This window comes from Charadrius vociferus, unplaced genomic scaffold (assembly GCF_000708025.1).
Source record: "Charadrius vociferus isolate BGI_N301 unplaced genomic scaffold, ASM70802v2 scaffold507, whole genome shotgun sequence".
Classification (NCBI taxonomy): domain Eukaryota; kingdom Metazoa; phylum Chordata; class Aves; order Charadriiformes; family Charadriidae; genus Charadrius; species Charadrius vociferus.
Genome location: NW_009649235.1, coordinates 377958 through 395222, shown reverse-complemented (window position 1 = coordinate 395222; position 17265 = coordinate 377958). Strand labels below are relative to the sequence as shown.

General features: G+C 43.9%; 1 protein-coding gene across 1 annotated transcript; it reads right to left on the bottom strand.

Moving 5' to 3' along the window:
- Positions 1–1100: 1100 nt before the first annotated feature.
- Positions 1101–16687, bottom strand: ASB9 (ankyrin repeat and SOCS box containing 9). Its single transcript, XM_009889036.1, has 7 exons — positions 16594–16687; positions 9381–9460; positions 8090–8197; positions 7009–7159; positions 6316–6450; positions 4758–4949; positions 1101–1274 (listed from the first exon to the last, which is right to left on the bottom strand). Exons 1-7 carry the CDS (start codon positions 16685–16687, stop codon positions 1150–1152), a joined length of 885 nt encoding a protein of 294 aa, XP_009887338.1. The 3' UTR covers positions 1101–1149.
- Between the last annotated feature and the right edge of the window lie 578 nt (positions 16688–17265).

The following is a 17265-nucleotide window of genomic DNA, read 5'->3' as shown; positions in this document are numbered from 1 at the left end:
TGGGGGTGGGGGTGGTGGAGGCAAAAATTACCCATTATCTTTTTATTTTGGAATGGACTTTAATTTCAGTATTTTCTTTGTTTATTTTCTGACCCTGCATTAGAGGTGTTATTAATACCACTCCCATGGAAAATGCTATGAATGAGGTAACACCTCTCCAAGAAAAAAAATAAATATCTCACTCTTAAGATGATCTCTTTTCTTGGGTGTGGCAAGGGGATGGAAGCTGTTGTTTTTCTGATGCATGCTGAGAAATGCTTAGGAAATATCACTTAATTTTCAGCGTAGAAAGGGGGAGCGCTCAATGCATGAAACTGGTAGCCTGTTAGCCTGTGTCCTTGAAAAATAATATGCTACAAGGAGAAAATGTGTAGTTCTGAAGTGTCTCAAAGCATCAGAAATGAGTGATTTTAATGGATGATTAAAAACTTCCCCCCCACACTATTATTGCACTGCAAGGAGCTGCCATCAGCAGTGACGTATTTGCTGTCATGGCACAAACACGCGTTTCAGATGCTGCCCTAAATGCAGATGATTGTTCGCTGGTGCTCATTTATCTGCAGTATGATATACTTAGAAAATAAATAACATCTGCCAGAAAGTGTTGCTTGCTTTGCACATAGGTTCAGTTGGGTTCCCTTTCCTTCTCTGTACCGTGATGTGGGTACAGCCCTCTCAGATGACAGGCACGTGAGCGCTGCTTTACAGAGGAAGTGTAGCTGTCCTCAGCATCCTTAATATATACATGAAGTGCTGTTAGTGCCGAGCTGCAATATGTGTTTTCTTTGTAAGGCGCTGTCAACCTTGAGCCCTCCAAAACTGTGCTAGGATGCAGAGAATCAAGACATCTACTTTAAAATGCTATACTCATTTTCTAGACTTTCTAAGGGGCTCTCAAGTCGTTTCCAAGCATCACCATGCAACTGTGCAGAATTGTTCCTTTCCAAATGACAGATTTTCTGGGGGCGGTGGTAGCGAGGACTGAGTGAATTGGTCAGTCCTGTGCTTCTTGGACCCAGGGCTTTACTAGAGACCAACAGCTATCACAAATTAGCATTGCAGGCATTGGCAACACTGCTGATGAGAAGAGAGTCTTTCCTCAACGAACCTTGCTGGGTTATTAAAGGCACCATTTTGAACATGAAAGGCTTAAACGTGAAGAAGGAAATGTTTCAGCTCATCCGGGAGGAGAAGTCCAGTTATTTTTTGATGCTGCTTGTGTCCAAAGCACCTCCTGATGCATAGGCGGCACAACTGCATCAAGGACAGCGGCCCTGGAGAAAGAGCCAGGGAAGAAGTTATACATGTGCCTTTATCGTCCCAAGGCAGTAAAGCTGGAACTGCAGCTGTGCATCACCGCACATCTCAGATGTGCACGGTCCCTGACATCTTGCTCACATCTGACTTTAACCTCCAGCAGAGCACAGCTCTCCCCACCTCCTGCAACCCGCCTCACGTCTGCGGCCACCCCAGTGGTGAAACCCTCAGCAGTGAAAAGCCAGACCTGCCCCCACCAAAGGACATCAGCCCGCCTGCATTTCAGTTCAGGCCTAGTCACTCTCTGTCATTACACAGCCACAGTTAGCATTAGCGGCATCATTCTCCCCCTTTTAAGCCGCACAAGTGTGAAGCGGTTTGTGTTGTGTAAGCAGAAGAGATGCTCAATGCTTCCTTCAAAGTTCTTTGCCCCCCGTGCTGCCCCAGTGAGATCCAAGTTTTTGCTGCCCATCGCTTTCTTGAGACATATTTCATAATAGTGACAAACACATAGCAAAAAGAAATACTATATAATCCTTTATTTAAACCTTCCAGGTTAACTGGTCCCATGCTGATAAATGCAAGCGCTGCTGAAGAATCTGTGGTGCCTTTTTTATATTTAAGTATAATGGCATAATACCTTGTTTGGGGGGTTTATCCTTTTCACAAAGAGGTAGATCTTACGTGATGCTTTTAACTGCGTCACCTTTCAAAGTTCGGGCCCCCAACACGTCCTTTGTGCCCCGGTGTGCAGCATGCAGGGGTGACAGGCGTGGAGAGGTGGGGAGGGGGGGCTGTGGGAGGGCAGATAAGAAGGGCCGGAGTGGCGGGGGGCAGGAGCAAGCGCAGACATAGGAATTGTGTGCTGGAAGCGGGGAGGAGATAAGAAGAGACACCGTAGAATGTGAGGGGGGGGTAAGCGAGCTGGGAGGGGACAGTTTAGGTGCCACCCGCCATGCCTGCCTGCTGGGCGAGTGAGATAGCGGTCACCAGAGAGCCGAAATGTTAGTGCTGGTGGAGGGGTGCAGCACACGGGGAAGGAACAGGGGCTGCAGCAAAAATGCTTTAATCAGCTTTTAAGTCTTTCCTCGTGCAGGGCACCACGTTTCCAGCAGCTCTGAAGGCTGAAAACTTATGCGCTATTCGAAGGGCTGCGCAGAGGGCTGCACCGTCCTGCTGGGTGTCGGTGGATGAGTTACCCTCTGCTTGGGCACAAGAAGTCAAGGCAAGCGGATATGGGGCAAGTGAGACTGGCTACTGCAACGTCACACTGCACGCGAGTTTGGCCGTTCTCAGCCCAAAGATAAATGCCCTGGCTGTAAACATCTCATCTAAAAAAGCTTCCATTCAAAAAGAAAAAGAAAGACTAAAGACTTCCTTATCAAAACACAAGCAGTGTCACTAGACTGAAAATATTTGGCAAGGGCAAGCATACTCTTCAAAAACACACTGCATTTCTGGATCATCAGCTAATTCTCCCACCCGCACGTAGGACTCTCCCTGCAATGCAAGCAGGGTATGCAGTGCTCCAGCAGCATGGTGAAGTTCTGGGAAGGGAGACCACCACACATAGTATACCTGCTCCTGGCTAGTCCTAGGGCAACTCTGGGTCGGTAGGCTAACCAACTCATCTCTGCTGGAAAGACATGCTCCCTCCAGCCTGTCCTGGCCATGGGCGAGGGGCTGCTACCCCCCAGCACTCTGTAGAGGGAGAGGAGCCATGCATGGGAGCAGGGCAGGAGAGCAGCAGCTTGGCCATGCCTGTACTTAGGTGTCATGGGGCTGGTGGGGTGACTCTGATCCCTGCTGCACACTACCAGACCTCTGCGTGAAACCATAGGGGTAATGTTTGCAGCACCGTTCAGCTGGCCAACAAAGTTAGACATCAGCTGCCCATCAGGCATGATCCTACTTGGAGAAGGGCGTGTTGGAGAACATGGGACAAACACTATTCAGCTACAAAATGCCCTTCAGGCATTTATCCTCTCTGATTTCAATTGCTGAATTTCACTTAGAAAAGTTTCTTACTGCCCATACTGTCAGCTGAGCTCCAGCAGTGCTTCCTGGGCCAGCTGCATAGGGTGTGCCTGAAATGTTTTTTTTTATCTCAAATAAGCAGGACGCATGCAGTGCCACAGGAGTCAGGAGTCTAACACAGCAGGGATTGGAGCTCAAAAAGATCACTGCTCTGTGCAACATAGATTAGGCTAGGAAACCAAATATCTATTGCTCATACATAATATGTACAGCACAGTTTTTTCCACACTATTATTTTTGTGTTACTATTTCAAGAAGGGCCCGATTCATCACTTTATTATTCCAGTTTTACCTTGGTATAAATCTGTTCATGACAGCAATCACATCAACATGCAACTGGAATAATAAGAGTCCTGGACCACACCATCAGTAAATTGTTTAAAATAACAAAAATCCAGATTATTTAGTAATGTGTATAGTTTACTGACTGAATGAGAACATGTAACGAAGAATACAAGTACATCAATGATTAAACATAAGGGACCTTTTTCCTGAAGATGGGCAAGTAAGATTTCTTTCCATAATTAATTAAAGTATTCATAATCAATAAAATAAAACGGGACTGGAACTATTTCATTTACAGGTACAAAATAAGGTTCCTAAAGTTAAGCCTTCAATTTGATAATGCTGCATTGATCAGCAGGTAATGTTTGCCTTTAAAAAAAGCCTAGTTTATAAATGCATGTGTATATATATTCATTATATCATTCTTGTGCAATTTCCCTCAATCGCCACAAAACCCCTAATACAGTCTTTCATTTTAAAGATACTTTTGCATCTACATAAGAACTTGGCACAAAAATAAATGCAAAGGGCAAAGAACTAGAAGAGTCTTTCAAGATACTTTTTTTTTTTTTCAGTATCACATGCATTAACAATTTTCTGGTTGCAATTTTGCATTTATGCTGAGACCAGTATCTAGCACATACCTGACCCTCAGCATACTGCATAACCAAAGATCCCAGCCTTAGTGCTCACCAGCTAGCCTCAACTCCCATCAGAGGTGATATTCTGCCTGCATTTGTTGGCACACTCCAGATAACACCCCTGGCTCTACTCCCATCTCAGAAACAAGGGAACTGAGGGACTCCCACAGACCTCAGTGCTTTAGGTAATCAGAAAAAGTCACCATTAGTTTCTAAGGAGCGTTCTGCTTGTTTTTTCACTTGAAACTCTATTTTGCATTTTATTGCAAACTCCATACAATTGCTCCCCAATGCAGTAGATTCGCAACCTGGAGATTGCAAGATGGGTTATTGTTGTTACTGTTATCCCCGTTAGTGTGCCACTATATTCTGACACTAGAAAACATAGTGTCCATGTGTCGGTGAATGGAGGTAAGCTCAGTTATCCTCACTTTTAGAGTGCTTGTAGCATGGAAAAGCATAGTCTTTTGCAGCAACTTCTGTGCTTTTTCCCTAACAAATCCAGAGAGAACAAAGGAAACAAGCGTTAAGGGGTACCTTCTTTCTGCAGGAACAATCGGCCCACTGGGCTGCTTGGTGGGACCAGCTCCATCGGCCTCTTGCTTTCAGCATTCTTCACCCAAATGTCTGCTCCAAAGTCAATCAGCAGCATCACCAGCTCCACATTGCAATTCCTGGCAGCAGCGTGCAGAGGGGAGTCCAGGCCCTTGCCGCTGTTCACATTTGCTCCTGAAGACCAAGAGATGACAAAGAATAATGACTATAAAGTAGCCTATTTCCATTTCCTGCACTAGCTTCTATTTCTCTGAAATACCTGTAAATGCTGTAGCATTGACCCAGAGGTGGATTTCCTTACACTGGGGCTTGGTACTACAATTTACATATGCACAACTCACACTATTTGAGGAGTAGTGGAGTTGTGACCAAAAAAATGATCCCAGAGGAACAGGGCATGAGGAAGTCCTTCATCTACAGCTCAGCCTGTAGATATCTTGAAGCAGGACAAAGATGTAGTTGCACCTACAGCCCACCTTTGCTCCCCATCCTGGTGCCCCATGCCCTTAAAATACATGCAGGGTTTCAACCTGCTCTGTACCAGAGGGTTAAGACAGTGGGTTTCCAAATGCCAGAGTATCTGGTGGGGAAAAAATGCAAGGATGGAATAGTTCTAGAGGCTCTTGGTAGAGGAAAGTGTAAGCAAGCATCCCTAATGAGCGTTCGCTCATCCGTTATCCTGGGCTAATGGGTCCTAAAACATCCTAAGAAGGGTGAGCTGCAGAACTAATTCAAAACTATTTATAATATGTTTATAGTACATGTTCTCATATATAGAAGACAGCAAAAGACCAAATAGCAGAAAACAGAAAATAATAACCAAACATTTAATATTTAGATTAATTTGTATTTGACTTCTTCCAAAAAAGATGACTGTGCTAAATAGTGCATACGGTGATCTATGTGATGTTTGCTTGTTTTTTCCACAGCGGCTTTGTTGGTTGATCATTTTTGTACTATCTATGTGGCTACTTTAGGTTACATGGCCCCTTAGGTTAGAAGAGATGCACTGCTGTAGGTAAGAAGAAATGTTCTTGTATAACTATCCAAGTGCTTAGACTTACATCTGGGTCTGTTTGATGCAAAGTATATAGTGCTGAACGTTCTTCTGTGTTGGAAGTGTTTCCAACTTTTTATGAACTCAGTGGGAATTAAAACAGGTTTGCAGAAACGCTATGTAAAAATGATTGGGTCAATTGTTTTGGGTAAAGAGGGAGGAAAAGTAAAAAAGGAAATTTTCCACTGTCCACTTCAAATAACTGCAGCTTCACAGACACTGGAAAGGATGGTGTTTATTCCAGACAACACCAGCCATGTGAATCCAGGATCGCCCATCATTGTGTTGGGAGCTGTAAAGCTGGGTTCCTGGGTCAAGAAGACCCTGGTTACCCTTCTACCCCATTTAACCCAGGGCTGCCATTAAGAGCGAAACATCTACAGGTCCCAGAGCAGGAGTTCCTCTAAATCTTTGATGCAAAGAGAATCCAAAGATAGAGGTTGCAGAAAACGAAAGTACACCATCCATTATTTTTCTTTTTACCTGACTCAAGCAGCTTCTTGGCACAGTTCACTTGCTGGTTCTCACAAGCTACATAAAGTGGAGTACCCAGATGCTTGATGTTGTGATCTATATTTACCCCATGGGATGCAAGAAATTCGACACATTGCACATGACCTTAAAAGGGATAAAGGAAGAGTCGACTCATAGAGATCAGGCATATTTTTCAGCAAATTCTCTACTGCAGCGGTGTAATGTGGCAAAGATTCAATGTTTTGCCAAAAGATGGTAGCGTAATACTTTCATCCACTCCAGTGTTTCCAACCTGGAAAACAGGAGCTGCAAAGCCATGGTTAGCAAAACAGGCTAAAGCCCTCGCATTTTATCTGACTCATTTCAGATGTCTACTGAAGATGAGACAAATCATGCTGTGTTTCTCTCCATTGCTTTTGAAGATAGCCAGACAACTCCCTCAGATGTCTACATTGTAGGCAACTGACTTTGACAATGCAAGCCCTTCCAGGTGTCACCACATGAACTCAGAGGCCCCAAGAGCCCAGACGAGCTGCCCTTGGTGAGCACCAGGAGTGAGAGGAACTGCACCACTCGTGATGAGACCCAGTGGGAAGGTATTTCACATGACCCAAATGAAGAATATTATCTTCTTTATCTCTCTTTTCTACTTCAACAAGTTGCTAGTAACATGGAAAGGGGTTCTCGTGCCCATGGGGTTACCTCTCTTAGCAGCTTCATGGATGGGGGATGCCAAGTCACAGGGCGGGTGTAAGCTGGCTCCGTGCTGCAGCAATAAATTCAAGCAAGCCACACTGCCACTGACACAAGCGCTGAACAACGGAGTGTGCCAGTCAACAGTAACTCCATTCACCTGGGGGGAAAAAAAAAACACAATCAGGTTTTGTGTTCGTCTTCTCAGTATTTCATAACAGATTAAAATTATCCAGTTTCTCAATAGCAAATAGGGTTCTCAATACTTATTATTTAATTCTTTGCAAAAGCTGCCTACTGCTTCTGAGGATTACAATTTTTTATTAAAAAAGATCATTAAAAAAAAATCTTTTTTTAAAATTGCCCCCATGTCTCTTCTCCTGCAAACGAAGTCTAACCAGTGCCACTTGGTAACTTTCAGGAGTTACCAAGTTACCAAGTTAAATGTGTGCCCATTTCTCAGTTATCTCAGCTGAAACACACCTGCCCATTGCCCTGTCCTGAAATGGTCCATTTTTAGCTGAAAGGGTGCATCCCCCTCTTTAAAAAAAAAAAAAATAAACTGAAAAGCAATATATGTATAATGAGTTAATTTTCTTATTCACTATAATTTCAACATTAGCTCATAAAGTCGAGGCCATGAGACAGGCCCATTTCACCATCGTACTTCCATGTGATTTCCATTTTCTTCCCATTTTATCATCAGTTGATCCTAACATTCCTAGACCTCTACTTAAGACTCTGCATATTGACACCAACAGGATTAGTATGTCCAGAAAATAAAATGCACCCTTAACTGTTGCAGGATTGTAAATCCTTTGCAAGAGGAACTTCCACTTGTTCTTTCAGTAAATGTTGAGAACATTGCACCTTCATCTAAAGAATAATAATAACTGTTGTTTATATCTGTGCTTTTTTCGATTGCTTTATTAAGAAGTGCATTTTATAACATACGTACTTTAAGTGGAGCTAAGTACAGAGTGTATGTCATGGTGATACGCTGTTGTGAAATAGTACATCACCTAGCATTAAAATGTGATAATACAACATACTGACACTGGAGACAATGGCCTGTCCATTATGTACTCACCTGAGCACCGTGTTTTAATAGGACACTGGCACAAGCAGCATGACCCCCTAGGCAGGCTTCATGGAGAGGAGATACCTGGTCTGCTGTAACAAGATTCACGTCACTCCCCTGATGAATTAATAGAAAATATCATTACAACCGACTACAAAAACCCCCATACAAACAAACCAAAAAAACCCCAACCCTTTCTATTATGACCCCTAATGCTTTATATAACCACATCTTACTTGACTGCCTGGAGTTGCTCGTCTCAACAGGTAAACAGAGAAAGAGGCTGTGGTGCTTTGGCTGGAGTGGACACTGGCACAGCGTGCCAGAGGTCGTGCCTTCTACACACTGCTAACTGCCGTGGAAAGCTGTAGGCAGTGGACTGTCCAACAGGCCAATACAGACATCCTTTTAGGAACTATGCATAATTTTATTTCTACGACACCTTGAATAACAAACTTTGAAGTAAAAAAAAACCAAACAACCACCTTAAAAATTGCTCTTGGCAGGGTTGTGACTGCTGCCTTTTTTCATCATCGCTGAAGCATCCTGACCTCCTGACTGCTGAGTCTGCATTTGTTTGACTGGATTGAATCCTGAAATGCTTTTGAGGTGTTTTCTTGTCTTTGGTCTGAGCATGGCACGGTCTGAAGGAAAGCCAGCCTCTGCATTACAAACCATTGATTTGATTCTACAAGATCTTTTGTTTCTAGCAATCCATACTCTAGAAGGTTAAGCTGGAATACTCTTCAACTCTCCAATAACCCTTTCATTTCTGTAAACTCCTCCACAGGCTAAATCCAAGAATTTTGAAGAAATGGAGCAGTGAGGTTCAGAAATTGCTTCTCCCTGGCCATGCCTTCTGCAGCAGGAGCAGGGTCCCCAATACCCTCAGGCACTTCAGAACTAGATGTGTGGGTGGCTGAATTGAAGCCTCAACCAGAGCCTTGCCAGGGTCTGGAGCTACCCCCCACCCACAGCACCAAATGCTACTCGCAGGGGCAGGAGCTGCGGAAGGAATCCCCCAGCCGCATGGAGATCCCAGAGACGGGGGTCCCATTGCCTGCACCAGAATTATAGTACAACCCAGGATATTTTGATACATCACCAGCTTAATGCACTGAGCTTGCGCTAGTCAAGGAACCACTTGTATTAAAAAAAAAAAAAAATCTGTTACATGCAGATTTCACTGCTTTCTGGTTAACGGGATTTTCTCACCCTGGAGGTTTCACCATAACGCACAGACTGCGTTCAACAGCTGAACAAACCCAGCAGAGACTTTATCAACCCAGCAGAGGGGTACCTGTTTGATGAGTTTCTTCAGAGTAAGCAGACGTCCATGGATAGAGGCATCGTGTAAAGGAGACCAGTCTGAAACAAAGTCTGTATAAAGAGAAAGACAGGAAAAAAGCTAACAACTCTGTGGAATGTTTCATCAGTGTTTTTTACTTCAGCTGTATGACCCCGGTAAACCTCTCTAATTTATTACATGAGCTGCCAAGCTTTCTTTGGAGCAGCTGCCAGGAGGGAGTGAGGACAAGAGGACGGCTTCTCTCTGGGTGTGTTTTTAACTCATCCCGTGTTGTTGCCGAGCAGCTGCACTCCCCTTCAGAAGATGAGAGGGGGATTTGCAGAACATCACCTTGCTCCGACTGAGCTTGTCCCTCGCTTTGAATTATTTCCAGTGCTTTTGTTTTGTCAAGCTCATTACACTTTACCAGTTAGCACAGGAGGACTACATTTTGAAGAGGGTATGGCTCCTCAGTCATTTACCTCTGCTCAGAGATGGGCTAAAGCCAACAATACCTAACAAGAGAAGGTACCAAAGTACAAGGAGATAAGTCGTGTTACCTGTTGATTTTGCCTCTCAGCTTTCAGTGTTTGGTATTTCCCTGTGCAGCCGTGCATTTTAAGTAATAGCTATATTCTCTGCCTTGTTGAAACCATGAGGTCAGGTACAGCACATATGGAAGGAAGCTCAAAGGAAGGGTCTGCCTCCGCTTGTAGGGACAGCCAAGGGGACAGGATGCATGCTGCACGGCAGTGAGGGTAAAGGCCCAGCCTGTGAGCGGTGAAGTAGGTCATAAAGAAACTGTTACTACTACGGTGATAAATGCACTGATATTTTAAATGTCCATATAAAGCAAACAGATTCATATTTGCTCTTATAAGGTCTTATGTGAAAGATTGACTTCAGGTCACCTTGCCAGACAACTGAGAAGGCATGGAAGGTCCATGTCAGAAAATGAATTTTAACTAGTGTTCCTAAGTAGTCTTGGTATATAAAGCCTGATGTTCAGAAAAATACCTCATGCCAAAAATAATTACTGGAAATGACCAAATGGCATGGAAATGAGTCAGCGTAGCCCCAGCTGGATCAAGGAGCTATGGGAGGGAATTCTTAGGGTTAAACTTGGTAACAAACCTCTAAAGTCACGTAGAGTGCTTTTCTGAAAGATCTTTTTCCCAGGCACAAGCATTATTTGATGCATTTTACAAGACATGCCTATCTTTCCTCAATTATGCTGTGTAACATAAAGTCTGTGGAAATACTTACTGCTAATGACTTTTTATGTTTCACTTCTCTAGTTGCTGTATCTGCTCTTTATTTTAATATAGTGAAACAAACTGCCTTTGTGCTGAAGACCACACAAATATTAATAGAAGGGGACCTTCAGTATTACAGATTTTATGGCTTAGAGCCAGCTGACAGCAATAATCCCTCTGGGAGACATTTACCTCCTTCAGTATTCATTGCCTCAAAACCCAGTTTTCTTGTCTACATAAATGGCCCAGATTCCCCCTGGGAAGGAAGAGGAGCATTTCCAGAGGGCATTTCACCCAGCTTCCTTTGGAAACTCATTTTGCTACTCTCTGGAGATGTCCCACTCTCCTTCCACTAACTACAGAGAAAACCCCAAAGACCAATTGGACGAGTCACTGAGATTTTCAGGGACTATACTAGATCATGTGTGTGGAATAGGTTGCTAAACAGTGAGAATTCACTTCAGCAACAAAACCTAATAAGCCACCATCATTCTTTAAAATAACTTTTACAGATTAGCTGATGATGCCAGTGCTTATGCAAGATCTTCAGATCTTGTTTCAGGTATGGGACATGCATGGGAGAGCTGAACCTCTCACAGCTGATGTCCTACCCCTTCTGGCTATGCCACAGTGTGCTGGCACAGGGTGATAACCCACTCTGTCAGCCATCTCGCAGCCTGTTGGGCTATTGCTCTCTCACCTTCAAGCATGCTCAGTAAAGGACATCAAATTTAAATGAGATAAGATCTAGCATAGCAAGACTTACAATGGCTTTGTGATTGAAGAATTCTGCACTGCATAGATTGTCATGTGAAGATGGTGATATCTGAAATGTATTGTCTATTACACACAGAAGATCTTTACCTGCATGGCTATTTTAGGCAAGGCTGTCACTTTTTGCTGCCATCGTGGCTGTAAAACGCCTGCTATAGATTTATAGTCATTCTTGCAAGACTTTCATGACTGTGCAATACATTTGTCTAGAGTTGTTCATATAGGCAAAAGGATATTTCTGCTACTACAACACATCAGTTTTTGAGCCACTTGATGTTCATCACAATGCTTACCTGCATAGCACACTTTTGCAAATACGTACATATTACATCTTTCTGTCTCTGAACAATGGCTCATTGATGGACTAAACTAGAGTGAATTTTAGTGTTTCCCTTCTTAGACATCAAAAATATGGGTGTCTGTAACAAGAAGCTAGTCAAATTGGTAGTAGCCATACACATCACAAGAAAGAACCCAAGTGGTCCCTGTGATAGTTCTTAATTGAATGAAGTAATTAAAAAAAAAATCTGGCAGAATAATCAAGACTTCACCTTCTCTTGTGAGAATCCTTCCCTAACAGTGCTCCAGCGTGCTCCTGTCTCACAGGAGAACCACAGTGACCTGGAAATAACCTCTGGGTGGATTTGAAGCTTGGAGGAGAGTGAGCTGTGGGCAGAACGAGGCCCTTAGGAAGACAGGTCTCATCAGGGATGATTGGACAAGCAGCTGACTCAGGATTTTCACTATTTATCTTCATTTCCTTGTCTCTGGTTATGACTGCTACCTAGTTAGGGGAAGAGAAAGGGGGAGGGCTTGTATAAACCACTGGATCATTCATTGGTTTATGCTAGGTTTATATTTACTTGATCTAAACTACCACTGAGTGCCCCTTGGGGCCAGAAATGAGGTTTCTTTCATGTCCATCGGAGACTGACCATGACTGGAGATAGGACACAGATTTGGTGACTGGAGCTTCTGTTAGCTGGTCAGTATATCCTACTCATAGGTGCAGTTAAAATGGTGATCTGCTTTGAAGGCTGAAGGAGACATGGCTTGGAGAGCAGTCTGGGAGGGGCCATCAGCCCTGGGGCTGTATTTCCTCTGAGCATGGGGCATGTATTTTTTATAGCTGTGGATCTGGGTCTTTTCCTTCAGATCATAAGTTTGTTGCCAGGGAACTGCAAAGGTGTTAGGTGATCCATTTACCATGGCCTGCAGATGAGGTGTTTGGTGGACACTTTGAAACCTGCCGTCTATTCCACTGCTTCCTGTGACTATGAGACACTGTCTGAGACTGTGCAGACTTGGTAGGTAAATCTGCACTGCCAAGTAAAGAAAGGCAGGAGGATAATTCAGCACTGACCTTTAAGCAGGTGAAGATGTGAAGACAAATCAGTCTGCACCATTTGGTCTTAAAGACAGGGATGGTCCCAATCTTTTTTATTTAGCAGTTATAAAAATAGCTAACAAGACAAGAGACTTCATAAGTCAAGTGATCTTTCACGGTCTTGTATCACTTACACTATGAAAGTCAAAGCAAAAAAAAAAAAGAGAAACTGAGAAGAAACTCAAACTTCACAGGCATGGAAAGATTCATCAACTCAGGCATGATTCATATTTTGGAGAAGCTTCAAAATTAGAAGGCCAAAGGATGGAAGAGATGTAGCCCCAATACAGCTTTATGGGCAGTACCGAGTACATGAAATGAAAAGAAGAATGAACTTGGGAAATCTGGGTAATGTATGTCAATTAGTTTTTAAAGAAAATTATATTCTTCATCATTGGCATAATTTGAGCTTTTCCCATCTCCTTCTATGTTTCATGGGCTGTGTCCCTCAACAAACACTTAGTTCCAGTAAGTTCACAAACATCCTTTGGCTTTAGCAAATGGACAGCCATTTCCAGAAGCTGTGGTTCTGGTCTTGTAAAGATAGCCAAACTATGCTACAATTATTAAAGCACAGTATTATTATTTGACTAAAATAGCTTTGTTTTAAGTGATGTGTGTCAAATGATGCTTATCTGACCATGCTGTTGCTCTTGCTGATCCTGCCTGTGTTACCATTGGTTGTGTACCCAGGCTTTGTAAAAAGTGTTTGATTTTCCCATGTAGAAACCAATGCCTTTGCCCGATCTACATAAGTTGCAAGGGAAATGAGTTTATAGTAATTCTAAAAATGTAGATTGAGGAACAAGTTTTCTGAGCTGCAGCTTGATCTTTTTTTAAACACACAAATACAGGCGGGGTTTTGTGCAAACTAAAAAGTTGTTACATCATTGTGTCAGCATTCTGGTGACAAAGAGGGAGGTGCAGAGTCATGCCCTCGCATCCGTGTGCAGAATTTACCCTTTCAGTGTTTGCTTGAGAAAAGGCAGGTTTCTGCTCAGACTCTAAAAGAGCCAGACCAGACCATAGTCACCTATGGACTGGCCATTAGCTTGCAATTTTGCCAAGTCTTAACAATGAATTAAAAGACTGACCACATAAGCGTCAAAACTAAATTTCAGTGGAAAATAAAAAGAGGTATGTGCCAAAATGTCACAATCCAGCTGCGAATTCTGTACTGAGAGGAACCAAGATTTTTATCCTAAATGGAAGTGGAGGCGTACGGTAGCTTCACATCAGCCTTGGATGCATTGGATAGAAGGGGTTTAAAGGCCTGTCTGATGACTAATTGCCATGATGTACTTCCAAATTTGCTGCCATGAACAGCATGGCCACAAGTTACCAGCCCAAGCTCCATCTGCAGCAAACACCTCCATACTGAAGCAACGTCGATAGGGCAACCTCCCTGCAGGGGAAGGCAAATTTCCCCAGTTCCTGCACCCAAGGCCTCACCCTTCAGCAAACCACAGTTTCTATTTCTTGCCTGCTCCAGGCTGGAGCTTGTCTCTCTCACCTGGACAAGGAGGGAGGCTGCACTGGGCATTGGGGTCTCACTCCCCTCTTCTGCACAGCACAGGAGGCACGCTGTCAGTAATATAAATGATCAGTATTTATACCATACACAGGCTTTTGATTAAAGCCTAAGCAAATTCCAGTGCTAACTGGCCACAGACTTCCAAAATCCCAAAGCAGTGACTTTCAGGAAAGTCCTCAGAATACTTTGCCCACCGGAGCTGCCCGTGAAGAAGCAAGGCCAGTGTATGTGGGTAGCATAGCTGTGTTCATAGCATGTACCACCACAGCAACAAGAATTTCTGATTGCCAAAAATATGTACAACTACCTTCTCACAGAGGAATGAGACCGTTCATCCAAAACTGAAATTTACCCACACCTTAGTCAACAGGCAAGCTGAGTCAGGCCTCAAGGCCTTCAACACCTAGACATCCAAAACCACACTGGCTTTCAGTGGCATTGGATCACTTAACTTCCCTTTCACCGCTGAAAATCCCAGCCAGCCCAGAGGTTACATCAAACCTCTGGTCATATTTGATTGCACTGCCATCACTTGAGCATGTCAGGTCTGGCAGGGTGGTGTATACAGAGGAAACCTTATAGCAATAACCACACAAACATGCAAACCCTGACTGCTCCCTATGGACAACAGAGCATTCCCAGGACCTTTCTAGAGGAGCACTGTTTTTTGTGGTGATGGCTGAAAGTATCTTTTTCCAGCCTCTGACCACGTGGAGGGTGTTGCACACTCCATGCCTGTCCCCAGGCTGGTTTCCTTCTGTGGTGGTCACACACGGTGCAGCTCACAAGGGGCTTTGAGATCCTTTCAGTGGAGGTATGCTCTCGGATACATATTTGCATCCACATATGCGTATGGCATTTTATATAACAGTATTACAAATGGTATTTTTCATATTCTAAAGCTTTTGCGTAAAGTTTGTGATTTATGTAGCCTGAGCCAAATACACTCTCGCTGTAAGTTGCCAGCAGAGCTTATTGACTGTGCTAAGGAGCAGGCAGACACAAGAGGAATGGACTGAACTCTGATTTTCAAAGGACCAAATGATCTGTGTGCAGCAGTGTGGCATGTGGGTTCCCCTCCTTCCAGCCTCCATTTTGCTGGAGCTCATCTCCAGTGCGGACCTGTTTCAATTCATAATGTTAATAACATCCCCATCCCTTCCCTGACACACCAGCCTCAGGATGTGCGTATGTGACACGCATGAGGAGAGGCAGACAACACAGTAGATATACTGATCATCTTTGTATTGCGGCTTTAAGGTCATAATTTTCTATTTGGTATAAATGGAAGCATCCTGAACAGCCCAGAAAAGGCATGAAGACAGTGTAAATCCACATTATCTTAATTTACCTCGTTCCCACTGCACTCACCATGAGCTGAAGAAGTAGCTTCTCAGAAAACAGAGCTACAGGGAACACACCCACCTAAAATATTATGTGAAGTTAAACTACTTGTCTTTTGTCACCATGTGATCTTTTCAATGTCTCTGGGCCAGACAACAGAGCAATGATCAGAGTGAGGCCATTTATCTGAATAACTGTTCACCAGTGACCACAACAGCATTGCTCACAACTGACGACAACTCCCTGGCCAGTGCAGAAGAACCTGCTAGGTCTGGTGGCTCAGCCTGGGTAACAACACTTGGATATGCTCATCTGAAAGAAAAAAGAAAAGGAGAAAGGGAAAAGGGAAAAAGGAAAAGGGAAAAAGGAAAAAGAAGACAAAGACAAAGAGAAAAAGAAAAAAACAGAAAAAGAAAAAGAAAAAAACAGAAAAAGAAAAAGAAAAAAACAGAAAAAGAAAAAGAAAAAAACAGAAAAAGAAAAAGAAAAAAACAGAAAAAGAAAAAGAAAAAGAAAAAGACAGGAGGAAGGGAAGGAGGAAGGGAAGGAAAAGAAAGAAAAGAGGAACTGAGCCAGTGCTGAGCTTCCAGCTGGCATTAATCTAAGTCAAACATGCCACATTGCAACCTCTTTTTCAGCATGCTGTGGTTCAAGTACTGTATTTGTTTCTGCTCGTACAAACTGCAGTACAGAATCAGATACTCTTTTCTGTGATATACCAAAAAAACCAATGAAAAATTCAATATTAAATAGGAATTGCTAATTAAAATGCCTTCTGAAGTGTGAGGGCATGAGGAAATTGTGTGGGACTGACTGCAGACCTGCCCTGGAAGCAGGAGATCAAGAGGAGCACACCGCCGTAGCCTGACCCTGTCCTTTGCCGCTGCTGGCAGAGGCAAAAGTTTGCAGTGAGGCAGGAACGTTACTTACCCCTCATCAGCGGGTTTGATAGAGACGTTGCAGACGCCTGGCCTCCAGCTCCTTGCAATTTGCTGGCATTTTGATTTGTTCCCTCATCATCCATCTCAGCCCTGTCTGTCCAATTTCTGTTTTTTCACTTCGTGGTCGGTCTTGAGAGTTCAAATTCCATCATCCCCGGTGAGCCCCCGGCGGTGGGAGTAATTTATTAAGCAGACTCCATGCGCATGAGTCGAACAGACCTTGCAGCAGACTGGGACGTGGTGTCGGCAGCACTTTGTGCAGAAACTCGAGTACCTGGGTTGGGATTTAACGAAACAGCTGCCCGGCTGCCCTGGAAGGCAGCCAGCGATCCGGCGAAGCGAGAGATGTGCCTGATGTCACATCCTCTCCAACACAGCACCCAATCGGGGCGCCCGCCATCCGTTTTTATCAGGAAGGAAATTCTTAGTTTGCCAAAAAAACAAGACAGAAAGAGCCAGTTCAACTAGTTGAGCAAACTCTGCCTGCAGGGCATTGGCAAAGAAAACCCGCAGATAGGAACGAGCGTGGATCTGCACCACTCCCGAGCAAGTTGTCTGCCGGCAACTTTGCCGCACGCCTCCCTGGATGCTGTGCGCTGTGCAAAACCACCCCTCTTATCTGCCAAGCCCAGGTGGTGTGTGAGACACGGAGAGCCGCGCG